Source organism: Vombatus ursinus, unplaced genomic scaffold, assembly GCF_900497805.2.
Source record: "Vombatus ursinus unplaced genomic scaffold, bare-nosed wombat genome assembly UNPS02014847.1, whole genome shotgun sequence".
In the NCBI taxonomy this organism is placed as follows: Eukaryota; Metazoa; Chordata; class Mammalia; order Diprotodontia; family Vombatidae; genus Vombatus; species Vombatus ursinus.
In genome coordinates, this window is record NW_020954625.1 from 11167861 (window position 1) to 11182011 (window position 14151).

The following is a 14151-nucleotide window of genomic DNA, read 5'->3' on the forward strand; positions in this document are numbered from 1 at the left end:
TGAAGAGTCAGACAAAATTGAATAACAACAAAACTCTGATGCATGGATCATAGATTTTAGAGCAGGAAGGGACCATGGAGTCTGCTCCCAAGCCCACATTGTACACATGAGGAAACTGAAGGCCAGAGAGGGAAACTGGCTTGCTTGAGGTCATACAGCTTATAAATGTTTGAGGCAGGACATGAACCCAGGTCTTCCTGACTCCCAAGCCCAATGTAAGTCATGATTCATCTTCTCAGTCCTCCCTTCTCAGACTAACTTTAACATCTTGTTCTCAGCTTGCTATTCCTTTTCACACTTCACACTTGAAAAAAGAAGTACATTCCCATATTTGTGAACCTTAACTGCTAGTATTATAAATTTACTCTACTTCAAAAACAAATTCACCAGGGGCAGCTAGGTGGCGCAGTGGATAGAGCACTGACCCTGGATTCAGGAAGACCTGAGTTCAAATGCGGCCTCAGACACATAAAACTTACTAGCTGTGTGACCCTGGGCAAGTCACTTAACCCCATTGCCTATGTGTGTGTGTATATATATATATATGTAAATGGAAACTAAAAGGATTGAAAGACACTATTTGAATGGAGAAAACAGTCTAACAAATGCTGGGGAAAGAGACCAGCAAGGGAGAGCTGAGGCCATCCTGAGTCAGCCTTCCCCCTCCTCAGCTACAGCCTCCCTTTAAATATCCCGTTCTCACCTTCCTGCTTGCCTTAGCTAGTAACTGAGCCTCCCCTTCCCTACTCCTGAGGGCAGCCTTTGATGCCTACTTCACTGAGGAAGCTGCTCCAGCCAGACCGTTTCTTTCACCAATTGGAAACAAGAGAAAACAACCCCTAAACTTTCTCTTCATTTTCAAATTTTGACTTTCTTGACTTGTGAGGAACTGGACAGTATCTGCTCATAGCTATTCAAGTGTTAAAGGATGCTGTGACCTCAGCGCTGAAGAGGGATGGGATTGAAGAGATATAGAGGATGTTTCTTCCTTTGCCAAAGAAGCTAAAACTGCCTGGATATGCTCACCTTAACCACAAAATTTATTTGACCTCCCACTTACATGGCTAGGTCTTGTACGAACATAGTCATTTGCATGTTGTCTTCCCCATTAGAATGGGAGCTCCTGGAGGGCAGGAGGGCTCCCTCCCTCTTTTTGCCTGTTTTTCTATCCTTAGCACAGTTCTTGGCACATAGTTATTTTAATGGACTGAGCTAATTAAAAACCAGTTTTATTCCACTTCAAGATGTTAAATGGATGCTTTATAATTCTGAATGAACTAGAATTAAACACAAGTACTAGAAAGTACTACAAAGTACCTGTGTCAGACTAAAGTGGACCAAGCTGCCTTTAAAGTCAGGAGTGCCATTTTAAATCTTGTCATTGACATATGCTAGCTGGCTGACATTGGTCCTCAGCACCCAGGCAACTCTGTAAGACTAAATTACCGAGGCACTCCATTGCTGTTCTATATTAGCAGAAGGAAGCTTCTTTCCAGTCAGCTCTCCTCACTGATGAAATCACAGGTCTGGAAAGTAAAAATATAACTGCATTTCTCATGCTTCTATGTTATAAATAAATAAATAAAAATACTCAGTATCATAGCTAAAATTTGGCTTTACTAAGTCTGAAGTTCATAAATTTAGAGCTGGAAAAGACCATAGAACCTGAGTTCAACTTCCACTCCTTATTTTACAGATGAAGAAACTGAGACCTGAAGTGATTTGTCAAAGGTCCCTGCAGGCATTCATTTAGTGACAGAAAAGTTACAAAACATCTTAGACTCTTTTGGACTCTCCCTCCACCCCCTGTAAGCATATTTTTTTTTTCTGCGTAAGATAGCCACATTGTTGACATCAACTTTAAAGTTAACTTGAAAAACTTTGTAAAGTGGTTTTTAAGGGTTGCCTATAAAGCAAAGTCTGGTTTCAACTTAGAGGCAGTTTCTAAGGCAGTGGAATTTCAAAACAACTTTATCTTAAGATTCTTCTCTGAAAGATGCTGAGGCTGAAATACATTTTTTCCCAATACATAACAGATAATCCAAATAGGACCCATCAAAAATCAGAAGGACAATTATGGGAGAATTACTAGGGAAACTTGCAAAATCTTCTGTAAGCAACTGTTTGGGATTCCCCTTAGATCCATTATAATTCTTTCCCACTTGTGGATACTGTGAGGCAACTAAAGGTACTGTGCATTGACTTAAGTATCTCAACAAAATATGAAAATACCCATCATTATACTGTATTGTTTCAAGGTCATGGCGGGGTGCAGCTGGGGTATAAGAGTTAGAAGAGAGCCCCAACTCCTGACTCTACCACTTGTCTACCATTTCACTGGAGTCTTGTGTTCAGTTCTGAGCACTGCAGTGTAAGGAAGACTCTGAAGAGTAGGAGAGGGTCTTGAGGAGGGCAGCCAGGATGGTGAAGAGACTCAGTCCATGTCCAGATGAGGATGAGTTGAAGGAACTAGGGAGGCTTTGAATGGAGAAGACAAGCATTAGGGGGCAACGTGGTAGCTACGTTCAAATATTTGAAGAGCTTTCATGTGAAGAAGATATTAGATGTTTCCTTTGGAACCAAAGGGCAAAACCAGAAACAATAGGTGTAAGCTGCTAAGCGGGAAATCTAAGCACGACGTCAGAACACCCCCATCACCAACTTCATCACAACAAGAGGCCTCCAGCAGTGGAAAGGGTTGTGTCAAGAAGTGATGGGTTCTCCTTGCCCAGAAGTCTTCAAGCAGAAGCCAGACTTCTCATGGGCTATATTATAGCGGGGAATTCCTGTTAGGTATGGGTTGGCCTAGGCCACGGAGGTGTCTTCTAATTCTCAGATTCTGTGATTTTGAGTTGTGTCTCCTTGGGCAAGTCACTTAATCTATGACTTTCCTCCTCTGTAAAATGGGGGAACAGTGCCTTAAATTCCTTATCTGTAAAAGGCGGGGGTGATATCTTCATTATCTATCTCATAGGATTATTGTGAGGATTAAGTGAGGTAACTGAAATCCCTTGTAAACCCTGAAGTCCATACAAATGTCAGTTATATGGTGATTCCTTTCCTCTTGTTTATAGCACAGCTTTTGATAACGTACAATCCTTTGCTTAATGAAAAAAAATCATCTTATAAAGGATGCTTTTAAAATTCTATAACTAGACTCTGGAACCAATTAACATTTCAAGGCTAAAAGTAAGAGAGAGCAAAATGTTTTCTGGTGAACAACGAACTGAGCTCCGAGGTGGTTGGTGGTCTGGGGTCATTGGTTTGCAAGGGAAATGACCTCATGTAGAATGAAAAAGATTTGGGGGGGGACCCAACCCTGCAACCTCATTTTTGTGGTACACTCCAGAATTATAAATCAATTTGGATACAAAGATACACATCACAAAGCAAATAAGAGGATAATTGCCTTTTAAACACTGTCACCAGAAGTAATTTATCATACATTATTTTTCATAATAAAATGGCACTGAAAAGATATTTTTAAAAATAGGGGTTTTCGCTGAAGTTTAATCACAAGGCCAATAGCCCCCTAACTTTCAAAGAGATGGAGCCACAGAACATTGGAGTGATCTATCGGAAAGAGAACTGACTTCAATCAACATCAGAAGGTACTCTCAGCTCCTGATCAGATCTTCCCCATTACTGCTTCTGTGATCTTGGGCAACTCATTTAACTTCTGGGACTCAGTTTCCTCATCTGTAAAGTGAGGGGATTGGACTAGATGGCTTCTGTTTCCTTTCAGCTCTAAATCTATGATTAGATAAATAATTTCATGTTAGGATGGAATCTTAATTTTGTACCTTTGGACAGTTAAACAATCCAATTTCTCTTATTCTCCTTTCCTGACATTCAACTTTAACAATGAAGTCTCCTACATCTTTATGGAGTTGGGCAACTTAGAGCAGAGCTATGCTTCATAGGGTGCAGTGCTTGGCACATAGCAGGGCTTAGTAAATGTTCATTAACTGTCAGAGGAAATAGTATATGAGCGTATCCCTAATGAACCTGAATTTTGACACTATTGTGTTTTAAAGGTTTTTTTGACATTTTATTTTTATATTAATAAATTTATTTATTTTTAGTTTTCAACATTTACTTCCACAAGATTTTGAGTTCCAAATTTTCACCCCATCTTGCCCCTCTCCCCACCCCAAGATGGCATGCATTCTGAATACCCCTTCCCCAAGTCTGCCTTCCCTTCTATCTCTCCCCCCTTCTATTTTCCTGTAGGGCAGGATAGATTTCTGTACCCCATTTCCTGTATTTCTTATTTCCCAGTTGCATGTGAAAACATTTTTTTTAAACATGTGTTTTTAAAACTTTGGGTTCCAAATTTTCTCCCTTCCTCCCTCCCCACCCACCTTCATTGAAAAGGCAAGCAACTTAATATAGGCTATACATGTGCAGTTAAGCAAAACACTTCCATAGTAGACATGCTATGAAAAACGAACTCTATTTCCCTTAATCCTATCTCGCCCCCCCAATTATTCTATTCTTTCTTTTGACCCTGTCCCTCCTCAGAAGTGTTTGCTTCTGATTACCCCCTTTCCCAATCAGCCCTCTCTCTATCATTCTCCTGCTCTCTTGTCCCCTTCTCCCCCTATTTTCCTGTAGGGTAAGACAGATTTCCATACTCAATTGAATGTGTATGTTATTCCCTCCTTAAGTCAAATCCTATGAGAATAAGATTCACTCATTCCCTCTCACCTTCCCCATCTCTCCTCCACTGTAAGAGCCTTTTCTTTTCTGGTCTTTTTTTTTTTTTTTGTAAGATGGTTTACCCCATTCTACCTCTCCCTTTCTCCTTCTCCTAGTATAATCCTCTCTCACCCCTTAATTTTATTCTCCAGATATGACCTCTTCATCTTCAACTCACCCTGTGCCCTCTATCTATCTATCTATCTATCTATCTATCTATCTGTCTATCTATCTATCTATCTATCCATATATATACACATACATACAATTTTTTCCCTCCAACTACCTTAATACTGACAAAGGTCTCATGAGTTACAAATATCATCTTTCCATGCAGGAATGTAAATAGTTCAACCTTAATAAGTCTCTTATGATTTCTCTTTCCTGTTTACCTCTTCATGTTCCACTTGAGTCTTGTATTTGAAAGTCAAATTTTCTATTCAGCTCTGGTCTTTTCATCAAGAATGCTTGAAAGTCCTCTATGTCACTGAATGACCATTTTTTCCCTGAAAGATTATACTCAGTTCTGCTGGGTAGGTGATTCTTCATTCAACATTTTAATTGAAAGTTTTGAGTTCCAAATTCTATCCATCACTCCCCTCCCTCCTTAAGAAGGGAGTAGCAGCAAGCAATCAGATATAGGTTATACATGTGCAATTATGTAAAACTTTTCCATATTAGTAATTTTGTACAAGAAGACTCAAAAAAAATGAAAAAAGGTGGAAAATAGCATTCTTCAGTCTTTATCACTATAGTATTTTCAAAAAATTTCTTTATAGCACAACTTATTTTTGTTATTGAATTTAAAATCTCCCAAATGACTCAGCACAGACAAAATGCTACAGAAAATTTTCGATGGATGTCATCTTCCTTTTCTTCACCTTTCCTTATGATGTGTGCTGAAACACTAAGTGTACATTGACTGACATTCATCATCGTCATTATAAAAGCTTTAGAGCTAGAGAAAAAGTTAGAGGTCATTCAGTTAATTCAATCAGATGCCTCAAACATGCACAAGGCATGGTGGTAGGCATAAGAGGACACAGATATGAAACTGCAGCCCTTGCCCTCAGCTGACAGCAATCTAGGGAGGGTAGGATAAGAGGATAGGCCATACATGTAAGTATGTCATAAGGTTAGAATGTGATTAAGAGCAAAGGAGGAGATCTAGACAAAATATTGTAAGAATCACTGGGAGGGATAGATCACTTTCAGCTTAGGGGTGGGTATTAAGGGAGTCTTTATTATAGTGGAACTTGAGGTGGGCTTTGAAGAGCAAGGTTTCAATAGGTGAGGGAGAGGAAGTGCCCTCTGGGTTAAGGAGACAGCCTGCATTCAATTAATGTGTAACAGCTGCAGACCACAAGATTAGATGAGGGAACAGCATGTTGCTCAGTTTGGTGGTAACATATGCACGAAAGAGAGGAAAGGGAAATAATACTGGAAAAGGCAGGCTAAGGATTTTGCATTTTTGTCCTAGTGATGTGATCAGACTTGCGCATTAGGAAGATCATCTAGGGGCTATGTGAAGGATTGTCTGCGGAACGAAAAATTGGAGGCAGGGCAATCTTTTGGGTCCACCTCCTTCTACACACTAGTCCATCACCCGGAATCAGTTCCTTGGTAACTCTTCCTAGGACTAAAAGACTAGACTTCTAATTGGACCTGCTGCCTTAAGTCTTTCTCGTTTTTCATCTAGCTCCACAGGGCTGCCAAATTGACAATCCCAAAGCACAGATTTGACCCAAGTCAGTACCTGCTCAGCCCTTTAGGATATAAACTCTTCTGTACAATATTCATAGTTGTTTATAATCTGGCTCCAATTACCTTTCCAGGCTCCTTAAACATTTCTCCCCTTCATACACTCTGTCAGACTGGATAACTGTACCTGGCAGCATTCTATCTCCTCCCATGTCAGGAATGCACTCCCATTTTTGCCTCTTAGAATCTCAGTTCAATGGATAGCTCCTACATGAGGCTTTTTCCGACTCCTTTGGTTCATCTGAATTTGTATAATAACCATAATCTTTACACATAATACATAAAGTGTGTATATCTATATTAGATAGTATTTACTAATATATGTGTATTGGTTCCCTTGATAGAATGTAAGCTTCTTGAAGACAAGGGTTGTTTCCATTTTTGTCTTTGTATTTACAGTATTTGGCACAGTGCCTGGGCACATAATGAGCACTTGAGGCAAAAGTTTGCTTGTTGATTGAAAGATACCCTTGAGTCATAAAAAAGGGAAATGAACTCATATGTACAAAAATATTCATAGCAGCTCTTTTTGTGGTGGCAAAGAATTGGAAATTGAGGGGATGCCCATCAATTCGGGAATGGCTGAACAAGTTGTGGTATATGATTGTAATAGAATACTACTGTTCTATAAGAAATGATGAGCAGGTGGAGTTCAGAAAAACCTAGCCTTACATGAGCTGATACTAAGTGAAGTGAGCAGAACCAGGAAAACATTGAACACAGCAACAGCAACATTGTGTGATGACCAGCTTTGACAGGCTTAGCTCTTCTCAGCAATGCAATGATCTAAGACAATTCCAAAAGGCTCAAGATGGAATGTGCTATCCACAACAAGAGAAATAACTATGGAGTCTGAATGATGATCAAAGCACACTATTTTTTCTCTTTTTTTCTTTCTCATGGTTTTTCCCTTTTGTTCTGAATCTTCTTTCACAACATGTCCAATGTGGAAATATGTTTAATATGACTGTACATGTACGGCCTATATCAGATTGCATACTGTCTTGAGGAGGAGGGAGGGAGAAAATAATTTGGAACTCAAAATCTTATAAAAGTGAATGGTGAAAACTATCTTTACATGTAATTGGAAAACACAAAATACTATTAAGAAAAAAAAAAGAAAGATACCCTTGAGATTTGGAACTTGTGTGTCTAAGAGGATAGTGGTACATTAAAGAGGTACCACCAGAAGGGGGGGGGGAGATTTTTTTTTTAACAGTTTGTAATACCATCATTACATCAAGTGAAGCTGTCCAGCAGACAGTAAGAAACGTCCTAATGAGTTGTCCAAAAGTGCAATGGGATGATGGGGTATAGTAAGTTGCCCTTCTCCTTCCCCAAACTCTACAGCAGGCCTTCTCAAGCGGGGGTCAACAAGAATGTTGTAGAAGGGTTTCTTGGTCAAGGATGGTTTGGACGAGGTGATCAAGGAGGACCCATCTTTGAGTTGCTGAGATCCTGCAAAATGTGAGACTGGAGGGAGCAGGAATGAATAGATTTAGAAGCTGTTTGCATGAATGTGATAATTAAAGGTTGGAGAATGAGTCAAATGGCCAAAGGAGAGTATGCTGACTGTGAGAAGGCTGAGGGAAACACACTTAGGGGTGAAAGAAGGAATCTGTGATGGATGTTGAGAAGTCAGACAGGCAGGAGAACCAGGCACAAACCATGTCAGGCAAAGTGAGGAAGGAGAGAAGAGATGAAATGTTACAGAAAGGTCAAGGACAATGAGGATTGGGTTAAAGCCATTGGATAGCAGTTTCAATAAAAATATGGGAAAACAAAAAAAAAAATAACATCCTAGAGATTTAGGAAAGAACTGGAGACAGTGAGTGTAGACCTTTTGGAAGTTTAATAGAAAAGTTATAGAAAGATAGCTTAAGAAAAAAGCAGATTAGAGTTAGGGTAAAGCCTTTTTTTGTTGGGGCCAGGCAAACAGGGAAAATGTGCATATTTGTAGACAGAGGAGATGAAATCAGTAGAGTACCTGAAGATGAGAAGGGAATAAGCATTTCTATAGAGCCTACTATGTCCTAGGCACTGTGCCAAGCACTTGACAAATATTATCTCATTTGATCCTGCCAACTGTTAACATGGGCTTTGTAATGACTAGCCCAACCTGTCAGAGTTACAACTAGCCAATCGGAAAGGCTTCTGAAGCCCAAAGCTGCTTGATATACCAGTGATCCTTTGCGAGTGAACTCTAGCTGAATTTGGAGATGCCTGTAGCTGCCAGAAACCCAAAAGCTCAAGGGTAACCTTAAGCAGCAGCTGCACACTCAAGACCTTACTTGGGACTTTGTAAACACCATGGCTTATTGTGTCTACAGATGTCTTCTCTCTTACCCCCGACCCAAAGCCTCTAAACACTATATTCTCTCACCCTTTTTCCACTTCCCTTTGAGCAGCTGAGAACTCTCTCTCCCTCTCTGCTCCCCAGTATCTTCTCTCCTCTGCAATCCTTTTCTCAGCTAATAAAGCTTTGTAATCTGTGGCTGTTCTTGGTTTCATTTCAGGTCCCTTTATGGGCCTGGGGGTCTTTTGTTAACACAACAAAGTTTTGAGGTAAGTACCATTATTATTCCTATTTAATAGTTGAGAAAACTGAGGAAGAAGAAGTTAAATGACTTGCCCAGGGACAAAGGTAGTAAGGGTCCAGAGGCTGAATCTGACCTTAGGCCTTCTTGAATACAGGACCAGCACTCTATACACTGTGCCACAAAGAGTTCAGAGGAATGATTCTTGGTGCATGGTCTTTGTATAGACTGGGGCCTGTGCAAAAGTAGGAGCTGGTCCACAGAGTGGAAGTGGGTTCCCCAATGCCGAAGGTCTTTGGTTAGGCCATAGAAGGGATTCTTGTTCCGGTCTGGCCTTCTGATGACCCTGCCAGTTCTGAGATTCTGATACACTCGAGAAAGATGAGAGGAATAGGGAATGTAGAGAACTGTTTAGAGGTATGGAGGCAGGGAGGTGAGGGAGTTCAGAATGGGCAGCCTCAATATTTTCAGTGAAGATGGTCAGGTCATCTAATGAAAGAAAGGGGCTGAAAGGTCAAGTCTGCTGGAGCCTGGGAAAGCTTGTAAAAGCTAGTCAGGAGTATGCTGGGGAGTCAAGAAAAGACTGGAGGACCGGCATGCAGTATATGCTGGAGGTCACCTAAAGCATATACTGAACTGCATCACAGAGGGGCAATGTGACAAAAGGAATGTTCAGCTCATCACGAATAAATCTAAAGTTTATTAAATTTTTTAAAAATCATACAGAATAAGAAAAATACCCACAACACTGTGTTTAAATATACAATTTACAAAAGTTGACATAAAATGCAATAAGTTTTTTCTTCAAGCTATTAAACAGTTTCTTAAAAGTATTACAGTAGAAAATGTTAAACTGTAAAAATTTGAAAACTCTTACATTAAATCCAGGGGCACTTAGCATAGGAGTTAAATCCTGAAAATATTTTAACTTAAACATTTTTAAGTGTGAAAAAAAGAGAAAGGCTTAGTTTTAAATAACGACGAAGTATTTATTTTAAAATATGCCATGCATGCTACAAAGTAGCATAATTCTCAACAACTGCATCTTTGTTTTATAAATGAATTACTCAGTGTATAGAGAGACACTGGTTCTTTTGCTTTCAATATGTGCTTTTTCCTTAGAATTCTCCTGACAAAGATGATCAAAATTAGAATTTGGAAGAAGACATTCTAATTAAAATAGGCATAGGACCTGGTGAATGATGTTTTGATGGAAATGAATGTTTAACAAAAAGTTCAAACACTTTTGAGGAGCAAATTGCTTTAGTCAAGAAAGAAAAAAAGGAAAGCACATTTCAGTTAATTTGTGTTTTTCAGCTATTTCTGTTACATAATTCATAACACTGTAGAAATCTTTGGTGGTAACATATGGATTAAGTTCCCTGAAAATGCTTAAAATTTTTTGTTATATGTAAGCAATAAAACATGGTCAAGTAATCATGGCTGGTAACGATGGCTGTATCATTCTCTAACCAAAATCTATCATATATGGTACATATGAAAGGGCCCCAGGGCAGGTCTGACTGTATTGAACATGTTTGTATGTATTAGACATTTTCGTCCATATTAGACATTTCTGGCTCACTTTAAAAGAAAAATATTACAGGCTGCAAGGGTAAGTGATAAATTCTTGCTACTGTGAATAAACTCTGGAAATATCTAATTTTTATTAATGACAAACTAATTCCATAACCTAACAAAATATGAACAGATAAACTTATCTGGTTACGGAAGAAGTGCTACAAACAGGTAAGGCACCCGTGGCTGGCTGCTAGGTGCCCTGGCACAGGCTGGTAGAGGTGGCTTCCTGGGAGCGCCACTCACAGACAAGGCACCCTGACTCAAGAGCGATCATCATCTCCCTTAAGATTTAAGAGGAGAATACGGTGAACAAAAGGGAATTTTCTGGTAATGAAGGAAAAAGAGACAACAGGGATATATTAAAAAAAAAATTAGAATCTTGTAGAATACTGGACTCCAAAACACAAGTAAAATTGGTGGTGGTGATGGGGGGGGAACTGATTAAAGAAGAAGCATTAAGAAAAACATTCCAAAAGCAAGTAACAGGGGAAAGGGGGAGAAGAAGTGGAGAGAATCAAGAAGGCCACAGAGCAAACTGTGACGTTATCTGTCTCCTCTGAAAATGGGGACCAGAAATCCTTTAAGAGGAAGAGGGATTTTTAAAAAATTTTTTTATAATTCCAAAAGGCTTCTACTTCTAACCTTCACTTTGGAGCTATGATTCTAGAAAAAACTTCAGGTTCCCAAGAGGATGACGTCCCCTCCAAGTTAGGAAGTGCCTCTGCCTTTTTCCTGCTGAACAAGATTTTATCCTTTGATGGAAGATCAGTAAGACAAAGGCTACATTACAGCCCCGATGCTGTGGGTTTAGTCATAAACATGGCCCGCACAAAGCCAATCTGCACACTCTTCTAGGTTTCATGGAATCCAGGGGTGATGACCGTCACGACCAGTAACAGTTTTTTGCACAAGAAAATGCCATGATTTTCTCTAACCAGCATGAACAAGGCCAGCACTACAAGCATGTAAACAAAGCTTTCTCCCTGAAGAGCTGGTGATCATAAATCCCAGTGATTCAGGAGAGAAAGTGGTGAATTCTCTTAAATAATCAAGGAGAAGAATGAGCTAATTCTGGGGGGAAAGAGAGTTACTAATTGTTGTCTTTTGTTAATTAGCAGGAGTAGAAAGGGCATCAATGGGAAATGTACCATGTGTCAATAAAGATGCGATTTCCAAGCAAACCTTCCTCTTCCCACCAGTGAAACACCTCTATTCCAGAAGAAGTGCAGAGGACAAAAGGACCAATGGCTTTCACTGTCACAGTCTTTTTTGGGGGGGAGAGGGGAGAGCGTTGCAAGAGTCGGGGAGAACTAGTAGGATATCAGAATATAACTTCTGAACAAATATAATCCCATCTGCAATTCATGTGTGAGATATTCTAAAATTTCAATTTCCTGATTACCAAATGGGTCACCAATTCTTTGAGGTAAAAATCCAATTTCCAAAAAACACATATTGTTTCACAGTCAAAAGATTTTGGCTTTAAAAAAAATTACACAGCATCACATTCAAAAGACTTTGATTTTCAATGTGAAGAAAGCAATCCAGGTACATAATAGTAAGAGTCCATTATTCAAGCCTCAATAATTTAAACCCCCAAACCTTTTGCTAAAAGAAGACTCATTAGGATACATTTTCCTCGTAGAGAAATGGTTTTTCAGATGAAAAAAGATAACAATCCTTATATTTCCCACTGGGATGTCCTCATCCTCAGGGGAGACATCTTAGCCAGGAGAGAAGTGATTCAATGAAATGGAGCCAGCCGATGCCAGACTCAGAAATCGATCACTGAGATTCACATAAAACCAATAATTTATGCTTCAAGCTTTGAGACAGTTCACAAAATTGGGGTGCAGTGTTGGACTGCTTACCATTACTATATTTAAGCTAGTATTGTCTTTAAAACTAAAAAGCTTAATTGGTATTATTAATAGGAACATACTATATTTAACTGCAAAACAGAACTGCAAATGTAAAAGTAGGTATCAGTCACACATTGCTTCTCATTCGTGAGAAGGTAAAGTAATTTTAAAAACCTAAAATGGATATTTAATGAAAAGGTCAGTTATGTTTCATGTTTCCAAAATCAAAATACATTTAAAGAATTAAACCCACAGGAAGAAAAATTAAAGAGAACAAAGCATACATATGACATGGCAAAATGAGACAAAGAACGGTGAAAATAGTTTCAATAAAAGAAAAAAATGTACAGCTGTAAAAAAGTAAACAATTTTAAGTGTGCAAAGCTGTATAGGTATAAAAGTGCTGGGTGTAGATACCTGGTTTTCAAATCAGTTTTAAAACTTGGTGAGGATTAGGAGACCTGAAAATCTTACACAAGTAAAATTTCCAAGGATATACAAAATGTAACTTATTTTCTCTCCTTCTGTGCTCACTGTACCAATGCACAAATTTAGAATAAATTGGTCTCTTTCATGACTCATTATATAATTTACATAGCACAAATGGAGGTAAGCAAATTACAATAACCATAAAGGCTTTGTAAAGTTTCCTGAACCAGAAAAATGTTCTTTTCAAGTATACTAAAGAAATTTTTTGTGTGTGTGCTTTTGCCTTGTACAGCAAAGACTCAATTAGTGTTAACCAACTTAAAAAGGGGTAACATTTTCTATCATTTGTAATTTATCTTCAGAGTTGAAAGAACTACAGTTTATATAAATAGCTTTTAATAGTCAAGATTATTAAGTAATAATTAGAGAAATAAAACCTATCCACGTACTTAACAGATAAAAGCTATCTCTATCCATCCTATCATCGCTGTTCCTCGAGGAATTATTTTAAATGGACAAATACAGGATGTATTGAAGTCAAGTTACTGCATTACAGCAGTTCACTCTGAGATATTTGGTCCACTAAAAATACACCTGTGGTCTTTTCTTCACTTTATATTTTAATGAGCCGTACCGTACCTGAGGAGAGAAGCACAAGATCTTATTATAAATAGTCACTGGTTATAGTTTATTAAATATGGCTGCTTGAAACCCCAACTTCTATTGCTAAGCATTTAACTTTAAATCAGTATAATATTAAGTCATGCACATCGTACGTTATTCATTTCTATTAGCTCCACTATTTCATCAGATTTTTTTTTTTATGCCTCAATGAGCCCACAGATATGCACACATATAAAACCCAGTACAAACTCCTTAAAAATGTAATTTGAATTATGGTGGAACAATGACAAGTATAACCCCAGGGATAGTGGGGTTGTCATAGAAAATTCTGGTCCCTAGTCCTCCAGCCAATGAACATGCTTCTGCATTTTTCTTTGCCTTTTGGAATGATGACCCTGATGTACCAAATGATTCCACATTGCCCTGTGATGTCACTAATTCTTGAGAATGGTGGAAGTGTGCAGTGTATGTTAACACATCTCATCTTTGAAGGCCGGCTGCTACAAAGTCAGTCATCTTTGCTTTCTGGCAGCTGCCTTCTTGTTTTTTGTGCAGGGTCCCCTCTGGCAAGATATGGTGATTCTGCTCACTAGAATATCTGATTAACTGGAACATTCCATTCTCCGTCTAGCATCTTACTGCACAGTGAGAAATAT

The 14151-nt window shown here is 38.8% G+C and overlaps 1 protein-coding gene across 2 annotated transcripts in view; it reads right to left on the minus strand.

The window, feature by feature from the left end:
* Positions 1–12087: 12087 nt before the first annotated feature.
* Positions 12088–14151, minus strand: part of REEP3 (receptor accessory protein 3) — a 98368-nt gene continuing 96304 nt past the window's right edge. For both annotated transcript variants that reach the window (XM_027840626.1, XM_027840625.1), the window contains exon 8: positions 12088–13510. In XM_027840626.1, coding sequence (XP_027696427.1) covers positions 13454–13510 — 57 coding nt within the window. In that variant the 3' untranslated portion in view covers positions 12088–13453. The remainder of the gene's footprint in view (positions 13511–14151) is intronic.